This window comes from Eucyclogobius newberryi, unplaced genomic scaffold (genome assembly GCF_026437365.1).
Source record: "Eucyclogobius newberryi isolate DKJ021-1_F unplaced genomic scaffold, fEucNew1.0.hap1 SCAF_3, whole genome shotgun sequence".
Taxonomy (NCBI): domain Eukaryota; kingdom Metazoa; phylum Chordata; class Actinopteri; order Gobiiformes; family Gobiidae; genus Eucyclogobius; species Eucyclogobius newberryi.
Window position 1 is genome coordinate 21582977 of NW_027315945.1, and position 21631 is coordinate 21604607.

Here is a 21631-nt window from a genome sequence, read left to right on the forward strand (position 1 = left end):
TCAAATCTTTGATAAGGGAATGATGAGCTCAGATTAAATTACGTTAATATACTAATAAGTATATTAAAATTTGATTTGTGTTGGGCTGTTCTATTCCCAGCAGTGCAATGCAGCGATCACGGCCCTGTTTTTTATCTATTAGGCGGTTCATGCGTGCTCACTTCCTTTCATGCAATAAAATACATTTTATTGTCAGTTTCTGGATGGGCAATGATGAAATCTTCAGTTTTTATAGAGAACACAATGTCCTCAAAGAGAAATTAAATGTGCATTGGACCAAAAATGTGACATAATGACAATTCATTCAGTCAAATTGTTGTTGATTTTACATTTTGACAGTGAACATAGACAGGCACAATGTTGGCAAATAATTTGAGTTAACATTGAGTCATGAGTAACATTTTCACTTTGTTCTTTAGGTGTTTTATATACATCTGGGAAGTGTTTCAAGTTTTTGTCTGTCAACATTTCAACATTTGGCCTGTTAATGAAACAACAAAAAAAGATATGTTCATGCCCTCTTCCTCTATAGTCTCACATACAAACAAACACTGAGAATAGTTTTAGCATGGATTTAAATTTCATAAATTCATTCCTAAATCTTATTTTTTTTCTTGGATGTACTCTAAGTGACTTTGCAGGCTGACGGATACATGAGAGGAGCAGAGCGACCATCAATGTAGCACGAATCATGTCAACAACTTCTCCATTTTTTGCACTCTATCTGACTTAACTCTTTTTAAAAACATATTATAAAAATCTTATTTTTCTAATATATATGTTGTTGTTTCATGTTGTACCTTATCATCGAAGAAAGCTTCTGATTTGTGAATCTTGTTCTTTTCCCCTGACAAATGCAATAAACCTTTTTCAGATTCTGATCTGATTCTGAATTTTTTTTTTTGCTGCACACTTCCCCCATTAGTTATTTTATGCGGTGAGATTATCTTGCAAATGCTGAAATAGGTCCTTAATTTTCAACCAGTGTGCCAGGGAACGCTAGTGTGCCTTGAGGTGTTGCCAGGTGTGCCTTGACAAAAAATTCCAGTTTGAGTTGATGCCTATATACGATGGAGGTCTGAAGTGGTAATGCGGGTATATTTTCAACCCAAAAAAAGGGCAGCAACTCAAAAACACATTTTTTTTTCACACGTACACGTAATAATCTCAGCATGGCATTGAGTTCCGATGACTCATTGAGACAAAATAAAAGGTAGATCCACCCAAATAGTGAATAGCATGCCTCTTTTGGTGCAGTGATATCCCCTGTTCAGTTTTTACATATACAATGTACTTGAAACCTGCATAAAAAGTATTTTTTTTTTGCACAATCCCTTCTGCAACATCAGGTTCTAGAACGTAAGTAAAAGTATGTTTGATTAGCCCCATTGGAATCAAAATAGGGTCATCTTGTGCACAGAGATCTGGGTGTGTCACAAGTACCGACACAACTCCCCAGCGATGGGACGTCCAATTCCTTGTGGAGGGTCTGGTTTGAACAAGGTTTGCTCTGATGTCACACGCCATGCTGATCGTTCTAGCTTAAAACAGGCTTCACTCACTCTCTCTTTAAGACACACACACACACATAACCCAAGGTTAAGGTTCTCTTCAAGTCCTTCAGGATGCAGGAAGTTCCCATCCCCTTCACCAAACATCTGGTGCTTGGTCCCTATATCTCCCGTTCCCATGGCAACAGTAAATCAATAACCGGCCCTCTGCCTCATAACTGTGTGGAGCAACCAGAGCAATGGTTAAACACATATACATCATACAGGATTTAGTGTTGTATAGTACATAAACCTAGCTTTGCAAGCTGTTCGTAGCTGTGTTTAGCGATCCATATTGTGCCTATGTTGATTGAATGGAATATGAAGAATTATGTAAAGGATGAGTATGAGTTTCCCATGCAGTCTCTTGTGTGCAATAGCATGAACCCAATGAGCCATGCATGACCCTGAGAATTCAGACCAAATCAGTGTTGGCCGCTTCCTTCTTGCATGACCCGGTTTTGTTTGTTTTTTCAATTTTCTGGCCAAAAGTCTTTAATAGACAAGAGGCTGAGGCCGGGAGGTTGAGGCCGGTAAGCTAACCCACGACACCAAGCTGATCATAAAAATGTAGTTGTTCAAAATCTGTTCTGGACTTTCCCTCTCACCTGCTCCACAGTGTTACTTCCACGCTGCTCCACTGAAAGACACAGGAATCATTCCTGCTGCCATCAAACTGTGATCACCGAACTCAGTACTATTTTTAACTTAAACTTGTAAACTTATTCTGGTTTTACTGGAACTTTATTTATTAACATGTCAGATTTACAGTATTCTTAATATACTAATATTTAATTTTAGCTATCATTTTTGATAAATGTATTCCTTATTGGTCAATTGCATGTTTGTAATGCAAATAATTTCCCCTTGGGATTGAATAAAAGTAATTCTGATCCTTATGTGCAACGCTTTAATCCACTACAGCATGGTGAGCACATTACCTGACCCTTTTACGTCGTCTATACCTCACTGTGAACAGACTGGAATTTATTTTTTGGTTTCTTTTATGGAATTCTTTTTTTAACCTCATCTGAGGTGGCGGAGCCCGGGACGGGCTCTCTTTTTTTTCTTAATTTATTCACTTTTGTCCACCATCTGATTAGAAGAAACTATCAAGCTGCCAGGCATGTTCAACATAAAAAGAAAGCTACAACCATCACATTTCCAGTCAAATCAACCATTCTGGGATGAATCAGGATCAGTTTATGCCCAATAGTGTCAATCAGACCATCCCTCCAAACAACATCTTTACATCGCTCTATATATATATATATACCAAAGAAAATCATGGCAGGATTTAAAATCTGTGCAGAGCTTGTGATCACTTATAATTAGAGTAAATCAGGCCTCAGAGGCCAAAACTGCTGAGTCACAACTTCACAAAGAGTCCAGCCATTTGTTTGTACGCCAAAGGTTCAGGAACAACTTCAGTTTGAATATATTTTCATGACCTCTTTTACTCTTATTATTGCTTTTTAAACCTGTTGTCACACAAATGTAAGGCATATTACTGTCTTACTTACTGTCTTTAGCCAAATCTTAGCTTTGCCATATTGTGTTTTTCTATCACTGTTTTGATTTCAGATTATGACATTACATGGATTGAAAGATGCTAATAAAGTACCAGTATCCCTCTAAAACTAATCATGACTGTCTGCTGTCAACATGTGCGTGCCAAGCAGCCATGATCCATGGGATTTCCCTGCTCTCCCCATTGTGTTCTGGTATAATAATTGTTTAGTTGTTTATCCTAGTGGGGATTTCAGTGTTTAAACACATAGAACCTCCCCACCCTTACTGCTCATGATTATCAATGACATTGGCACGTAATTGTTTTACTTTGAACGTTAGGCTAATTCTAAACATATTGCTGTAGAAAGTGGTTTGCACACAAATCCCAACATTTGCTTTTAATAAACTGAAAACATGTTGAAGGGACAAGGTAAAGGCAACTTCCAAACTAGAATAATACTACTAAATGTTCTTTACATTGATGTAGTTTTTGAATCAACATTGAGGTGACCCTTACGTGAGATACAGGGTTTAGAAATTTAATTATCTTTAATCTTTTAATTAAATTGACTTGTGACTCAGTAGGGTTGGAACTTGTAATAAAAAACAATGGATAAATAAGTGTAAGTTTCAGGTTTACATCAGTTTGATCACAAGTGAAACAAATGATTGTGGTTTCATTTCATTGTTTCAACACTGATTGATGAGTTTAATATTCTTATGATACTATTGAGAATATAAGGCTAGTAGGCTGCATGATGCAATGGCCATACAATTAAGACATGAGAATATGCATCTCTAGAAATAGCATGTGTGTTTCTTTCTGTGCAATTTAACGGAAACAAGGGAATAGAACCATTGCTTTCTTTAGTATGTGACAGAATTCAAGTTTTTAACCAAAATTTGCAACACAATTTTGTACATTTGTAAGTTGAATAACTGGAGTCCTAATGATTTTGTCAAAGCAAAGAATCCTTCACATTGTGCAGCCTGGAAAGCCAAGCTGTGGGTGGGCAGTCATTTGGCCCTGGGCGACAGACGTCTGGATCAGCCAGCAGCACCCACCAGCTCCTCTGTCTGCAGACAAGCAGGAAGTAAGTTACGTGTACTCCACAGTAGTGTCCAATCGTGATATATGTATAGGAGAATGCGCCAGTATCCTATTTACAAATGTACCTTTGTTCTTTGAATTTTTAAATATTTCCCAGGTTAAAGGAACACATGGGAGTTTTTATCACAATTAACTCCTGTGAATGAGGGTTATTACTGTTTGATGATCCAGACAAGGTGAAAGGAAGCGAGAGATGGATCAAAGATGATGTAGGGCTTGGTAAATGTGTGGTGGAAGGGGAAAACCTTTGAAGCAGTTTGAAGTTTATAGCAGTTTATACAGTGACGGCATTAGGGAGAAGGGACAGGTATTAAGATTAACGTATTTTCCAGTCTCTTAAACCAGGCAAGATGAGCTAAAGACCTGTGAGTTTAGTGCATTTTGGGAAAATACAACAGTACTGATCAACACTAACTGACATATCTAAAGTCAAATTTGTTATTCCAACAAAAAAATAACATGTGAAATTGAATAAACTGCAAACGTAGTTTCTGGAAATCGGAGAACTCTGTAACCATACAACCCCAATTTGAAGTAATCTAGGGCAAAATAGAGTGCACTAAACAAACTCTGAACTTGATCTTGATAATAATATCTTCTAAACCCGTAGTGTCCCTTTTTCTCCTTCTAATTTTACTTCTCTCATTTACTTAACCCCATAATTCACCAAACAAACAATCATGTGTGATGTGTCACCTTTCATCAGTTCAGCAAGGTTGTATCATTTTAAGATGTTGCTTCAGATGAATGTGATTTATTTGTCCAAACTTCCATCCTATTTTAGTCAGTGGATTAATACGGTTTATTTATTTTTTACAGTTTGATTTGTATATATTGTAAGAAAACCTAACAGAACTCTCCAGCATGAGGTCATTTTCCAAAGTTGCATCTGTCGCTAAAGAACACCACTGTTTGTGCGTAAACTCTGAAGTTATAGGTTCTGCAGTTAGGTGTAAAGGATAGAATGAGGTTAAAAGTCGCCGTATTCATGCAAGTGTAAAAAACCCTAAAACTACTGGTTGAAAAGAGAAAAGTAGGCTATAGCTCAGTGAGCAGCTGGACACAGTTTGACAACAGGGAGCCATTAGCTGCAGAGCAACCGGGAGATGCAGTGCTGTAATGCTTTTGGCAGAAACCTGATGGCGATGACTGCTGACGCAAAGAGGACAACAATATCTGACTTTTTTTCACTGCTCTGCCCACAAGCACATCTCTTTTGCGATTTCAACAAGACAATTTGAGTTAAATGCCATACCACAGTGTTCCCTACTTCTAGTTGGTTTGTTGAAATAGTTATGGCTACCCATAAAAGCAGTAGTATCAAATAAAACCCTGTTTAAAGGCTTTGTCTTTAACTGCCTTATCGTGTATTTTCCATGAGTGGTGCCAGGACAGGCAGACAGCAACGATTCACAGACGCATTCCCATAAAAAAATAATGTATCCTCAGGGATTTATTTACAAACTCTACTTGTCACTGGAGAATACAAAGCAACATACAACGAGTGATTTTTGCTCCGCAGTGAGCAAACATGGTTGATTCTCAAAATTATGATTTTCCCTCAGTAGTATTATTATCTCCATCCAAAATACATCCCCCTCATACATCCCCCTATGCAAACTCATGTTTTCCTCCTCCTCTGAGCTTACTTCATATTCTAATATGGAGTTGGAGTGGTCCTTGGAGCCTCTAACACAGTTCAGATGGGCTGACTCACCTTTGGGTTGCACTTCATCTGTGTTTACTCAGCGTGTGATATTGTTTGAAAACTGCAAATGTAATCTTTGCGTGTTTATAAACAACATCTCACTATTTTATTTTTTTTAACTTAGAATTTCCCTAACATATAGCTGCAAATGTAGCATCTAAACATTAAATCTGAATTGACAGATGTGAAAAAATGGGAATGGGAAGACTGACAGAGGGGTTCAGGTCAGTGTAACCTCTATTCTAGCCTAATTGAGTCTATCAAATCTTCTTGGTACTGTTCTTTGGTTTGCATATCAATAAATGTAAGTTAAACATTTTCTTTTTCATCCATAGTCTCGAAAAAAAGAACCAGGAAGATTGCAGATGTTTGCCGGTAGGTACCAAATGGGAAACAAAACAACAGCAGGAATTACAAAAGGATTTCACTAGTTTATTTGGCACAACACAAAAGTGCTTTGACATAACACTGTTCTTTTGACTTATAATTGGACTCATTATGGAAGAAATCACATAAAAACTACATGGATGTTTGACTGGCATTGCACTGCACCTAATATTGTTGATAGTGATTGATGTATGAAACAGAGTTGCAGTGGATGCCTGATGAACTTTGGAATAGTACATATAACTACAAGTACAAATCCTATAAAAAGAAAAGTCTCACATAAATACAGTAACGTAAAACCACAGGTTTGTCTTCTCTCATATTCAATAACTTATCCTTATTGCATTGGATGATTGTTATTGCAAACAAAACCTACAGCTCAAAATTTCACATTGTTTGGTCAGACACTAAATGTTTTTCACTCGCTTATAAAAACATACATGAAAATAAAAGCTCTTTGGTAGATAAGCAAAAATAGAATATATGTCTATAAAATGCATTAACATACAGATGACAATGGCTACAGCAAAAAGGGCCAAAAAGGCAGAAAAATCCAGCTTTGACTTAATAGGGAAAGTGTGCATAAAAGTAAAAAGTTCACAATCACAAATATATAAATTATTAGAAACAATCAGAATATAATAGCATCCTGACCATTTGATGCAAGGCAAAAACAACCACTGAGGTATTTGATCATGTTTAAGTCAAGCAACACATGGACAACAGGATAGACACAAAAGTGCATCAAAATTAAACTCATATCTGACCCTGCTGCATTGCAAACATGGGACGTAATTCCCTCTAGAACCTGGTCCTTCTCTCCAGTGCCCGATTCACATTCCCATATAAGGTAGTAATAAAGGAGTTTTTCTCCATGTGGCACTTTGTCAATGTATCAATCGGAAGGCACAACATTTTTCAATTTGAACGTGTTGCCGTTGGTAGATAGACATATACGTTGATAAAAAAAAATATTTTCATCATTCATATAGTGAAAACTATAGTCACTGTTTCTGCAAAAGTGACAGCAGCAAATTCATGCCATTCTCATCTGGCCACATGATCACATGATCAGGAGGAGATTAGATCTACCGACCGTTCATTGGTTTGAGATTATTCACAATGTAAACGTTGTTTGAAAATAATGGCAGTCATGTTTTACAGGAAGTTGGATGACTATACTATCATTGGATTGAACAAATCAGTAACTATATTCTGGTATGGATTTGGTATGCTTTCACATTTTATTGTGCACATTCAATGAGTGCAGGCAGATACAATAAATAAGATAAATCAAAACCAAAGAACTGAATGGCTTTCAGCATAATCTGAGTGAAGAACTATTGTTGTACAATGGAGTGCTGGTCTTATAGAGCCATTGTACTGATTACTGTATGTTTAAAACTTAGCTCCTTGGACATGTTAGAAAACGGAATTTCATGGTTTCTCCCAGAGTCTTGAATTGTTTACAGTTTCATTAATTTAACCATTTAGTGTGTTGCAGTCACCACGCTTAATATGGCCTGACGAAGAAGCAGCGATAATCAAAAGCTGTTAGCACCTTGTTCCTGTAGTAAAATGTGTTTATCACAGTAGCATTTTATAAACAGAAACTTGTAGTGGCAAGATCTTTCTTTCAGTTTGATGTGTCTGCAGTTGGTCGACACATTGGTCACAATTGTGCAAAGGAAGAAGATATTGCCACTGGCTGAGCACAGCCTCAATGGGCAAAATGGATTCTTCCAGTTTGTTTGATGATTGTAGGACTGAGCCCAGGAAAATTAAGAGGTAGCTAAATATCATAAAGCCTTGCACTCTTGCAGTCAACTACACTGTGACTAAATTGATTATAATACATCTTTGAAATAAATATAATCTATTAGTCTATTTAAATATTAAATATAGCCACATCACACTGATTTTCCACCCTAACATAATGCTGTGGGCATGATTTAACAATATAGCAGCCATTGCGTTAAAGATAATTCAAGTTGTTTGGGTTGCCCATTTTGGCTCACCTCAACCAATGTCTCCAGAGCAGCATTTTAAACAACAACTATGTATTGTGACCGAAAGACGAAAGGAGTAGAGAACAGGTGTCATACATCTAACACCATGTCGTAGTGGGGCTCTTTCTTCCTCTTGCCACATTTGTTTATGAGCACTGTATACAAAGTCAAGAGTATGACCCAATAACTGGCATAGACCACTGCTCCTATGACCAGAACTAGCTTCTCTGACTCAGGGAAGGGCTTTTTAGTCTGTAGGATCACAGTGTAAATGATTCCAATGAAAAGGATGGTGAACCACACAGATATGGGAATCAAACCAATGAAGTTCACCACAACGGTTTTCCTCCCTGACGTCCCCCATCCAGACTTATTGATGGTTGCTATTGCAAACATCTTTGCTGGTAAGAGGCTTGACATGTACAGTACTGAGTAAAAAGACATGAACACCATTACAATGTTCCCCCGAAGGCAGCTGGCAAATGAGGATTTGATTAGTGCCACCGCCTGAACTATTAGAAGAAACAACAAGATATTCCAGAGTCTTCCTTGGTAGAAGAGCTGGATGGCAGTGGCAATAAGAAAGAAAGGGAAGAAGCCTGTGATGACAGCCTCATAAGTCATCCATAAATGGTGTTTGTGAAACCACAAAGAGTTGTAAAGCCACTCTCTGAAGTAGGATTTACTCCACCGAGTCTGCTGGTTGAGCCAGCGCAGGTATGTAATAGGTGTCTCTGTCAAACACTTGGAGCGCGCTGTGTATTTGGTGGCATATCCCAGACTGAGAACTCGATTTGTGAGATGCCGGTCGTCTCCAAAACTGCAATGGGAGCCCATAAAAGTCTGATTGTACCAGGCCTCCAGGAACTCATGCAGGAGGGAATTTCGGTACATTCCCAGCGGCCCACTGATGCACTGCACACAGCCGAAGTAAGACTGGCAAGCTCGCTCTATGTTGAAGGCCATCCAGTATCGTACACTGCTCAGGAAGGAGATCCAGGACTCGTATTTGTTCAGAATCTAAAGACACAACGAAGGTAACAGTTTAGACAGGATTTAATACTATTTTCATTAAAGAGTTGACTTAAGATAAAAAGAAAGACTTGAATATTAGAGTTTGGAATGAGATGTGATGTGAGATATGTATTTTTTACGAGATAGATGTCTGGAATATTTACCTGCACATCTCCTCCGACACCCCCCACCATTGGGTCTTCCTCTAAAACCTTCACCATTTCCACTGAACAGGCTGGGTCCAGCATAGTGTCTGAGTCACACACCTGGGGAAACAGAAAAGCAGAGAATGGCACATGTTACACACAATACAAACAATCTCTTGCACCTGTATGATGAATTAAACGTTTGATCACCTTCCTTAAATGGTAGAATGTTCAATAATTCAAGGTGATAAAACTATGCTTAGTGCCAACTCTGAAAATAAATAACACATTTGTTTTGATCATATACAAGCCCTGGTGTGATGGGTCCTTGTGAAATCTTTATTGATAATGGAGTTTTTGGCACGCTTCACAGGAACAGCTGGGAAACAGCAACACTTCCATGTCTTTCTTACTAAAGTAACTGATTACATGAGATCAAAAGAAAGTTATGAGTCATAAAAGTATGTACACAGCAGCACTCATGTCTGTGATGGGAGCTTTAGCTTTCCATGGTATTACACACAAACATAAGCTACTGCTGTGTTTCTTCACACCACACTTCACAACATGATGTACACAGCCACCGTCCGTCTGAAGCAACACAAAAGTGCCTTTGTGGACTGTGTGTTTGACTTGGCAGAGCTGCCTCCTCCTTCTACAAATCCAATTTTCTACTTTTTCGTTATCAGACACCATGTAGTTGAACTTCAAACTGATATAATGTTACAAAAACAGGATCTACTTTTTATAATTTTACTCCAATGTGTTACAATTCAAGTGGCTTTACATCATTGCTTTTTTGTTGATAAATTGACACTCGATAGTATTAAAACTATTTTTAGATGAGAGCCCATAATTTGCTCTTGCTGAGATTTATATATTAGAAGAGATATATTTTAGAACATTGAAACAGTAAAACAGAAGGTTAACTCAGAATTTGCATTGGTATCCTTGCCTGCACATAGTCGACACTCCGGCCCAGTGCCTTGAATGCAGTGTACATGACCTCTCGCTTGCCTCCCCACTTCTGCATGATGCACACACACTTGCTGTTGAGGACAATCCTCGAGATCTGCTGCAGGCTCTCAGCATAACTCTCGTCCGTCTCCCCTGGTCCTTTGGCGTGAAAATTACTCTTCCAAACATATGTGGCCGATTTATCCCAGCCCATGATCTCTTTGAATATCTCCATCATGTACAAATCATCGTCATTGTTCCCGTCAATGACCATAATTACTTTGATCCCAGGATATGTCAGTCGTTTCACCGACACAAGGCACTTCCGGAGATAGTTAGGATCTTCTTGATACGCAGCGATGCACAAAGCTAATGATTTATTCAGTTTGATTGGTGTCTCTAAAGATCTCTTCATGTTTCTGTGCTCTAACAGTGCAAATAGGCTCTGGATAATGAGATGAACGACCAAGATGGCGCCGTATAAGCCAAAGGATAAGTGATTGTGGGCTGTGGTGAAAAACTGGTAACCCATAATGTAAGCGGTGGAGATGCCCACGAGGAGAGACACGCCGAACATAGTGGTGGCGAATATCCGCAGGTATGTGAGCCCTTTTTGGCAATGCATCTGCAACAAAAGAGGTTTTATTTAGAAGACATATACAAAATAAACATGCAAAGCAATTTCTTGTTTCATTGGGTTGTCTCCTCAATAACCTTTCAGTTCTGGAAAGATATCCATGCTATATATATATTTAGAAATAGCAATATAAGGGAAGTCCCTAATAGTTTGCTCTATGGTACATCATGATCTGATTTTACTTGAAAAATAATTTAGAACTGTGTGCGCCAGTGACAGAAGAAAATGTATAAAAACAGGACACCAAAATAGGCATTCTTGTTACCATGCCACACAGACTTCCTTTATTTTCAACGCCCAGGTAAAGAAACCCCCACCTCTTTACCTCTCCGCAGCCCCCTTCTTCCTCTCCCCAAATCTCACTCTAAATGTCAGACACTTGTGAGTAGCTGATTGTTCTCCTTTAGTTCCTGTGTGGGCCAAATTACATGATTTCTTGACCTAATTAACCAAATACTTTCCCATGCCAGTATTTCAAACCAAACTAAGTGGTTCAGATAAACACTTCAAAATGAAAAAACAATTTCGCAAAGAGACAGGCGCAGTTGACTTTTTCGGTGAATTGAAGTTCTTCTTCAACTAAATCTTGTGCTCAAAATCTTCGGTTTGTTTCCAGGCCTCATTATGTTGCTACCGCCATCTGTTTGGCAGACCCACCAAGACCCACTCAGAGTGGCTCAGCTCAGCGCAGAGCGGACCACCCTGTGATGTCATCTGTTTATATCTCCGTGGGAAGAGCTGGACAAAGACTTTTGGACTTTCAAAATGTTTCATATGTATGGTTTGTTTCTATTAAAGAAAGTGCCGAATGTAATAGAAAAGGTTTTGTAAAAGTTATAGTTAAATAATAATGGTCAAGACCAAAAGTCGTATAGTCGATGTGGCACCCTCATGTGGCACATTACTATAAGACACACCGTAATTAAGCAGCACATCATTTGAGTCACACTTTTTATGTCATTTTCAGGAAATGGGAGACAAGGTGAGCAGGGAAATCCATGCAGCCATCAAAAGAGGAGTGTGCAAAGACCGGAAATGGATGTGATTTGGCACAAGTTCACTGCACCACACCTACAGGCACAAGACAGATGGAGGGAGGGATCGAGAAATACACAGACAGAAAGGAATTGTGCAGATAATTGAAGAAAGAAGCTGGATATGAAACGACGAGAGAAGTAATGCACAAGACAAATACAAACAGACAGAAGACAGGACGCTAACTCATGTTCAACATCCTTTGGCCCAGACTGCATCTAACTCATTTGATCTCCACATGAGAAAGTTATAGTGAGTGAGGCACGTGGCGCAGGAGCCTAGATACAGGCTGTTCACTGACCGCAATATACAGTAGGCATCAGAGAAATAAGTATGAGTGTAAATCACCTCCAGGAGACCCCCCTCTGCCAACGTGGGCAACTGTGTGTATGTTTGTTTTTACAGCTAAATGAGGAAAGCAATGCTGCAGTAAGCCAGTAAGCAATTAGATCAATACAAAGAATGGACAATTAGTGCTTAAACATTCTGGGGTTTGAAAAGAAGCAGCAGTATGCAGGTCAGATGTATTCTTTTGAAAACTTTGTAACATTTTGTTCTAGGGCTCCAAAGTACTCTTCGTATCTGCAAATGATTCACTGTGAAATACTTTATAGAAGTAGCTGATACTGATAACAATGCATTTTTTAAACAATTACATGACTCAAAAATGTGCCCGTCCTGTACAACAAGTAACCCATAGCACATGTTGAAGGCCACTGCATAAGAATGCTTCCAAAGCTCTGGAAATATATATATATATTTTTCGATCGTCACATTGAAAGTATTCTCTCATTTCACTCACAGACTGACAAGCTAAAAGCTGTTTGAAGATTTGTGAATACAGTGATTCAAAGCAAACATTGCGTCTGCATGGTGAAAGATGCTGTGTTCCTCACAGACAGAATCTCATACATCATTCTGGATGTGTGACTTGATACACACACTAAAGGTCAGACTCATGTAATTAACTTCAGTCTGTAGCTGGATTAACAGCAGATGGATGGGCCGGGTCATTTCAGCTCTGCAATGGCCCTTGATGCAATTGTGTACCAACTCTCCTGGATCTTCTCCTAAAGACTGTAAACTATTGTTTGGTGCATCGCAGACCCTCTTTAGAGTAAAGGCACATTTTGATAGGCAGGAGAATATAAAATCATTGTTTTGTATACATTTAGTGTTAACTCTTCACTCTGCTTTTGTTACAAGCAGAGCAGCTTTTGTTCTACATTAAGCTTGGTTACGTTTTCTCACTTTAACTGAGGCTTCCTGTCGCTGCAGTGAACATGCAACCTTTTTTGAATTTTGAGGATCTAGGTCAGGAGAACCCAGCTACTTTTGTCTGTTTTACATTGATAAGAGAAACAAGTGTACCAGTTGCACATTTGTCAATTAAAAAGGTCTTTTTTAGATCTGGGAAAGTGAGTAATGGTTTCAGTTATTTTAGGAAGGCTAACCAATCAAAGGTGCTATGTTGTGTGAAAAGTCAGGAGATCACAGCATTTAATGTGTGAGTGAGTGAGTCTTAACAGTGACATACAGTACAGTACTTTTTTCACATGGTTGTTGGGGGAAATGATTTAGCGTCACCAGAGGAATAACCCCATGTTGTAATGCCCCAAAGGGATTGACATAAGCGTGGATAGACAGATATACTACTGCTGAAATACACACTTGTTTGCTTGCCATGTGTTGCATGTATGTCTCACTATGCTGAAGGTAATGTGTGTACAGGCGAGTATTTATCACATTGTGTGGACTAAAATCTGTCTACACACACACAACATATCTGTATCGGTATAGCTAAAATCTGTATACACCTGCCTCACAAAAAATAGGTCCCCATGACGTACATCCTTTATTATTATTTATTAAATCCTTATCATCATTACTTGATCAACAACACAATTTAAAGTTCAAATAAAATAGTTTAGTTAGACAAGCAGTAACTACTACAACTAAGGTTGGGATCAGTCTCCAGAAAATTTATCTCAGTCAGTGTAATGGCCCCAAAAAGTAAGGAAACCCAACGTGTGTGTGTGTGTGTGCCCTGTGTGTGCTGTCTGTGTGTGTGTGTGTGTGTGTGCCGTGTGTGCCATGCGTGTCCCGTGTGTGTGCCGTGTGTGTGCCCTGTGTATGTGTGTGCCATGTGTGCCGTGTGTGTGCTGTGTGTGCCGTGTGTGTGCCTTGTGTATGTGTGTGCCTTGTGTATGTGTGTGCCGTGTGTGTACTGTGTGTGTGCGGTGTGTGCCTTGTGTGCTGTGTGTGTGCCGTGTGTGTGCCCTGTGTATGTGTGTGCCGGGTGTGTGCTGTGTGTGTGCCCTGTGTATGTGTGTGCCGGGTGTGTGCTGTGTGTGTGCCCTGTGTATGTGTGTGCGGTGTGTGTGTTCGTGTGTGCCGTGTGTGTGTTCGTGTGTGCCGTGTGTGTCCCGTGTGTGTGCCGCGTGTGTGCCGCGTGTGTGCCGTGTGTGTGCCGTGTGTGTGCCCTGTGTATGTGTGTGTGCTGTGTGTGTACCGTGTGTGTGCCGTGTGCTGTGTGTGCCGTGTGTGTGCCTTGTGTATGTTTGTGCCGTGTGTGTACTGTGTTTGTGTGCGGTGTGTGCTGTGTGTGTGCCGTGTGTGTGCCCTGTGTATGTGTGTGCCGTGTGTGCTGTGTGTGTGCCGTGTGTATGCCCTGTGTATGTGTGTGCCGTGTGTGCTGTGTGTGTGCCGTGTGTATGCCCTGTGTATGTGTGTGCCGTGCGTGTGCTGTGTGTGTGTGTGTGTGCCCTGTGTATGTGTGTGCCATGTGTGCTGTGTGTGTGTGTGCCGTGTGTGTGCTGTGTGTGCCGTGTGTGTGCCGTGTGTGTGCTGTGTGTGTGTGCCCTGTGTATGTGTGTGCCGTGTGTGTGCTGTGTGTGCCGTGTGTGTGCCGTGTGTGTGCCGTGTGTGCGCTGTGTGTGTCGTGTGTGTGCCGTGTGTGTGCTGTGTGTGTGTGTGCCCTGTGTATGTGTGTGCCGTGTTTGCTGTGTGTGTGCCGTGTGTGTGCCCTGTGTATGTGTGTGCCCTGTGTATGTGTGTGCCCTGTGTATGTGTGTGCCCTGTGTATGTGTGTGTCATGTGTGCCGTGTGTGTTCTGTGTGTGTACCGTGTGTGTGCTGTGTGTGTACAGTGTGTGTGTGTGTGTGTGTGTGTGTGTGTGTGTGCCGTGTGTGTGGAGTTGAGATAACATATAGCCCATGTCTCTGTGTTAATGTGACTCAGCAGCTGGAAGTGTAACACTCACAAATCAGGCACACTGTTCAGGAGAAACAAATAAACTACAGCACTTTCCACTACAGCACTACAGAAAATGCATTTATGGTGTGTTTTTAATGTGCATACATTTTAATGCCAGATGTTGCTATAGATACTATCCATACTACAAACAGTATTCTGCATGTGATGATTGTTACGGAATGAGCGGGGGGGGTTCATATTGGTGCCACGTTTTTTCCCATTATATTGTTCTTGTACAAAGTGAACATTTTGGTTCTAAAGGCTTTACAGAGCATCCAGACCATCTTAGGCTGAACTTGCTAGTTCTCTGGCACACACTTCAAAGTCATGTAACCAATGACCAGAAGTGATGAAAATATACAGTGATACAAAATGATGAAATTAGCACAAAAGCTTGTAATGTAGAGATTTGACCCCATTTCACATGTTGTATGAAGTGCTGCGCTTCATTGCAGGTGTGTGTGTGTGTGAATGTAAGACTGGACAGGTCCGAACACAACAAGCATTGAGATGGCTCTGAAGATGAAGAAGTCCCCAAGCAGACAAGAGGGGGGGACTGGGATAGACCTAAGATTTAGCTGCTTAAACACTTGCAGTAACATTCATTCATAAGGTATATGTATGTAGCATGCAAAAAATACAACAAATACATTGGGACAAGAAGTCACAAAGAAAAGAAGTTGCAACACATTGCCTGCCACTTTACCACAATAAAATGTTACACTGAATGAACTAAAGGTCATGCCAGTAATAAAAAGAAGTCACAGCATCTCGTCACTCGACCTCTTCTCCGTCCTCCTGCTCATAAACCCCTCAATGGGCCCAGTAAGTTTCTGTCATTATAAGAACCAGAGCCAAACAGTGAACACCACCCACAGAGCGGCAATGCACTACCTTTTTTACATGATTGAAATCAGGTGGGACCAGCTGCCACTGGCAAAGGGCAACTGCAAAACATACACATTATGTTATTTTTTCATTAGAGTCATAAGCTTGTACAATGCCAGTCCCACACCTTGGTGAAAGGAGAGAGACTGGAACGGCATCTAAACTAAATGCTGAATTAGTATGCAACGTCACTGAACACATTATATTGAATCTATTTCAGCTAATGATCACAAGATATTCCGGATATCATGTGACATTTCAGCCTGGATCGATAAAAAAGTCAAAAGTCAGTCAAAGCATCTGGAATAAAGTCCCAAATGTATAGAACATGGTAGACAATATGTTCTCCATTCTGCATAATATAGCATTATGTTCCACCTCAGTCTGTTACCACTGGAGTTGCATCACTGCTTTCATTGCTCTGCAGGGTGAATCTGTGCTTCATTTTTCTATAATCCTTATTTGATTTCTGGGCCAAGGTTTTCTCTTTGGTATCTCCACTAAACCCTTTGCTGCCATGGGTACATGTCACAAAGATATGCAAACATATCACAGAAGGATATTGTCAACCGCAACTTTGAGTGAATCTGAGACAACAAAGCTGAAGTGGGTGAATGAGGGCAGCTCAGCAGACACCACAAAGAGGCAAGAAACCTGGAAGCCTGGCATTGGTTTTGGCTCATGTCACCACCAGCTGAGGCACTGGAGGCATGCCTGTACAGTAACATGTGCCAGTCTGCAGCAAACTCCGCCAAATTACAGATATAGCTCATTTTGGCATTTCCTTAACCCAGCGCCTACTTTTCACCAGAATGTTTAAATATTACTTAGGATTCCTACTCCATAGAACCAACTTAACCCTTTCTAAAAGCCCAACAATCTCTGCTGGTATGTTTTACCAGACAGTTGTCTACTGATCTAACCCAGTGCTTGACTAAGATTATACATAGCACTTAGTTATCATGTATCAAGAGATAAGATATAGTAGGGAAGGAGCCACACTTTCAGGCAGACAATAGACGGATAAACGTTCAGGAAAGGATGCAATTAAAAAGATAGATTTTGAATTATGGCTTAAAAAAAATATATATATATATATATATATATATATATATATAGATATAGATATAGATATAGATATAGATATATATATATATATATATATATATATATATATATATATATATATATATATATCACATTATAAGCATAAAACCAATGACCAACTGTACTGTTAATAAACTAGACAAAGTAAGAGGGAAATAATCGACAATGAAGATGTAGTATGCATGCTGTGGTGTGCTGAGCTTTGCATCTTGTCACTTTGGTCTTTGGACTTCAGTAGCTGGCCTGGTAACCCTGGGGCCTCTAAACCTATGGACTCTTGCTGTGAGGAGTAATGGCACATGATACTGCCTGTGAGCCCTAATGGGGACCAGCTAAGGAATGCATGTTTTTGGTAAGTAGTAAACTGCTCCCTGTCTAAAGATGGAAAAGCATTCTGGCCACAGCTGCATCCGGATGATGCTGCACATCTCTTTGTGTGTCACCAAAAGAGGTCTCTCTCGCAGGAAATGAAATCACTTTCACTTTAACAGCCATGAACTACTTTCCTTTGCTTCTTCAATAGTAATAACAGGGACGTCCGGGGTGTCAGTGCTGTTATCTGTGCTGATATCCTGTCCCTGCCACTAAGGGACACATTCTATCCTGTGGGAACTTAAGTGCATTGTGAATGGACGGCCCCTGGAACTGATGTGTAGGACGGAGAACTCACGACTACATCAAGAATAAATGTCATGAATTCTCAGACATCCAACTCGCAGATGAGCATTCCTTATGTGGGTTTTATCGGAGGAAACAGTGGTATCTGGTAGAGGCGGATGAAAAAAAAAGAAAGAAAAGAAGCATGACAGAAAGAAAGCAGTGTGACAGATGGTAATTTGCATTTATATGGGCATTTGTTACCGGGTGCAAGCAAATGGCAAGGTCGGTGGTCTGAAGGGACAAATGCTCCCGAGGTGGTTAAGAAACGTTTAGCCTACACGTGTGAATCAATTATACAATTCACGAAAGTATGTCAGTTCAGTCCCAGACACGTTGTTCTGTTATGATGATACGTGAATACAAATGAGTGGATGAACATTTGTATTATACGCGCTTCTCCACAATGAAGTGAGCGTTGCCCAACTCCATAAAGCTTATTGGACGAGCCACAACGACGTAAGCGTTAACGTCATAGCATCAGTGATGGTCATTGTTATATTTGTATGAAGCGAATTAAATAGTACATTTTTACGTTACATTTACGCATGGTCAGTAATAATGTTGCAAGTTAAACACGTCAATCTCACTTATTTAAAAATCAATACATGAGAAACTACAATTACGCGCATTACGCCGACTTTACGCGCGGCATGACTCGAACATCAGCCCATCTCGTGACGCTCTCCATTCATTGCAGTTGCGTCTGAATGACTTACCTTGAATCAGAAGCTGCTCGTCCCGATCAACGATGCGTCAACTCTGGTCCACGTGAGAAAACACCAAAAAAACCTAAAATCTGGACAAACCTTGAAATGACACTTTGCATTCGTAATATGTCTCATGAATCCACAGAGAAATGCCCTATATATTTCACTGTTTGGTCCGATGCAATACTTTTCAAAGTGTCCATGTTGGGTCAGGAGGCGTGTCAGGCAACTGCGGCACTAATCACTATTAAAAAATGTATTTGCATCGACTATGTAAATACAAAAATAAAAATAAAAGACTTAACATTTGCCAGCGTCTATTCCCACTGGTATTAAATGTCAGGTCAGCATTCTCTTGAGGCGCACAGGTAAGGCTCTGTTAGAATGTCTCCCAAGCATCCAGGCCAGCCAACGTTAAAGTGGTGACCAAATGTTTCAGTTGTCTAATTCCTTCCAGACGCTTGTATGTGGAGCCTCCTTTACGGCTGCTGTGGCTCCCAAAGCCCTTTACCGGCCTGCAACAGATTGGTGTGTTGTTTTAATATGAGGGGAAGGTTTGAGCGCGCTTAAGGAGGAGCAAAGGCTGAGCAGAGGAAAAAGAGGGGGACTATCTCATCCCAACTCATTCAAACTCTTCAAGATAGTGAGACGCGCCGGCTGCTGTTCCGTTTGGAGGGAGCCGTTTTCCTGGGACATACCTAAACGTGCAAAACGTGTCACCCCGTGGTTACAGGACGACGTGTGAAGCTTGGCATGGGTAAAAAGCATAAGAACTTGAATTTAAAATGGGTTGGCAAAGTGTATGTATGTACAAAGTGTATGTATGTAGACTTTGCCAACTTGACCTACTTGGCACATAAAAGCAACATGGAAAGGAGATTATTTATAAAAACAAGTCTTTATCAAGCTAACAAGCAAGTGAAAATGTTATTTTAAAAAAAACGGATAAAGTATAATGTACATGTAGTTTGTGATTTCGACCAGCAGATCGTGCTGTTTAATGCAGAGCTGAAGGATGTGAATTGACTCAGAATCCATACTTCTACTAGCTTACTACTGCTACAGCTGCTGCTACTACTACTGCTACTACTACTACTGCTACTACTACTACTACTACTAATATTAATAATAATGATAATAATAATAATTAGTAATGTAATATCAACACCCCTCCACCTTGTAGTCCCATAAGCGCATGTATCTGTATCTGTGTATCTGTGAAACACATGCATACACCATGTTCACAGGGAAAGGCTAATGTTGGAGAAATTGTGGTTGCCGGGAGGCACATCATTATCATGTGTTCTGGGACTGTCCTCTTGGACAAAAATATTGGACAGAAATTAGCAAGGAACTGCCGACTATTTTAGACACCACAATCCTACTCAGTTTCAGAAGTATGTATTTGGGCTTCAAAACCCCTGTCATGGACAACATAAATGGATACATTTGGAACATATGTTTTGCAGATGGAAAAAGGCCATCACATCGACTCAGGAAAATGGAAGAAAATTTTATAGAAACTGGACTAAATGGGACTTTTTCTTTGGATGCCTTACATTCTTACATTCTTCTTCAATTTTACCTAATTTGTTCTCTCTCTGGTCCTGTCTTGTTTGTTTTTGTTGTTTTAGATTTTTTAATTTTGAAAAAAGAAAAAAAAAGACATAAAAAACACATATAAAAAATAATACACCATATAATTATAATACACCATAAGATAAGAGTATTGACACTAAGAAAGTCAAGAATTAACAGATGCATTAAATAATTTGTGTTATTTACTATGCAATTCCCTATAGTAAACAAATACCAAACCCACTTGTTTTGCACGGTTCATTTGAGGTCATGGGAGTACACATGTGGAGCCAGTTGCAGGTTGCTGTACATTTGAACAAGGGGCCAAAGCAACGAATAGAAAAGAGGTCTGCCACTGGAAAACCCCAATAGACCATGTTGTGTTTACATATGGAGTAAAAACCTACAGTTTCCAAGATGCAGTAGGTCAGTGCCGACTGTGCCAGGTCTGAAGCAGTGACATTATAATGTCTCTGGGGTCACATGGGTTGTTGGAGACTCCTCATCTGGTTTTCTGTTTACGTTTATACTTCTGCACTGACTCATTTCCTCTCATGTTTATTTACTGAAATATACCATTACTTACAGCTTCCTAAACATGGTGAGATTGGAGTAAAGTTACTAGGGCACGTCATCTTTCTATGATTAGGATTCAATGTTTATATTCTATCTTGATGGACTCATTAAAACAGTGTAGGCTCATGGTGATAATTCTAAACTAAAAAGAACTAACACACAAAGAGTATTGTATTGGGATTGGGACAGATGAAAAAAAAAAGATATAAGACCAATGGCCACTTCTCATATACTATATATATGTATACATATATATATAAGATAAGATAAGATAAGATATTCCTTTATTGTCCCACATGGGGAAATTTCATTGGTGCAACGCAGGTAGATACAGAGGCAGATACAGAAGAACAGATCACTATATATATATACATATACATACATATATATATATATATATATATATATATATATATATATATATATATATACATATACATATATATGTATATATATATATATATATATATATATATATATATATATATATATATATATATATATAGATATATACATACTTTATTCTACTGACATCTATTATTGCAATTGTTTGACAGTAATATTCGAGTTAACGCTCTGAACCAAACCACAGCTCTGTCAGTTTGATTTTTGACTTTAATGTTGTGTTTTGGATGACATATGGTAAAACACAGACTGAAAATGTCCATCACTGTGAAACTCCCCAGGCCAACATATCCACAGCACACTGGGGGAATAAGCTGGGTAATTATCCTGGGAGGTGCATGGTCGCAGTGGGCAAATGTTCATAAAATGTCATGCTGTCAGTCTTGTGT

General features: G+C 39.6%; 1 protein-coding gene across 1 annotated transcript; it reads right to left on the minus strand.

Annotated features, from left to right (window-relative positions):
* Positions 1 to 6308: 6308 nt before the first annotated feature.
* On the minus strand, positions 6309 to 18948 carry has2 (hyaluronan synthase 2). The gene is made up of 4 exons (XM_072461187.1): positions 18693 to 18948; positions 10393 to 11019; positions 9456 to 9557; positions 6309 to 9297 (listed from the first exon to the last, which is right to left on the minus strand). The coding sequence occupies exons 2-4, from the start codon at positions 11017 to 11019 to the stop codon at positions 8368 to 8370; spliced, it is 1659 nt and encodes a 552-aa protein (XP_072317288.1). The 5' UTR covers positions 18693 to 18948; the 3' UTR covers positions 6309 to 8367.
* Positions 18949 to 21631: the final 2683 nt, after the last annotated feature.

Bases quoted from the DNA above. Each gene is read 5' to 3' on its own strand.
- has2 (XM_072461187.1), bottom strand. From the start codon at position 11,019: ATGCATTGCCAAAAAGGGCTCACATACCTGCGGATATTCGCCACCACT. The intron at 9,558-10,392 runs GCAAGGATACCA...CTGTTTCCCCAG, and splicing joins GGAGTGTCGACTATGTGCAG to GTGTGTGACTCAGACACTAT. The intron at 9,298-9,455 runs GTAAATATTCCA...TTGTGTCTTTAG, and splicing joins GTGTCGGAGGAGATGTGCAG to ATTCTGAACAAATACGAGTC.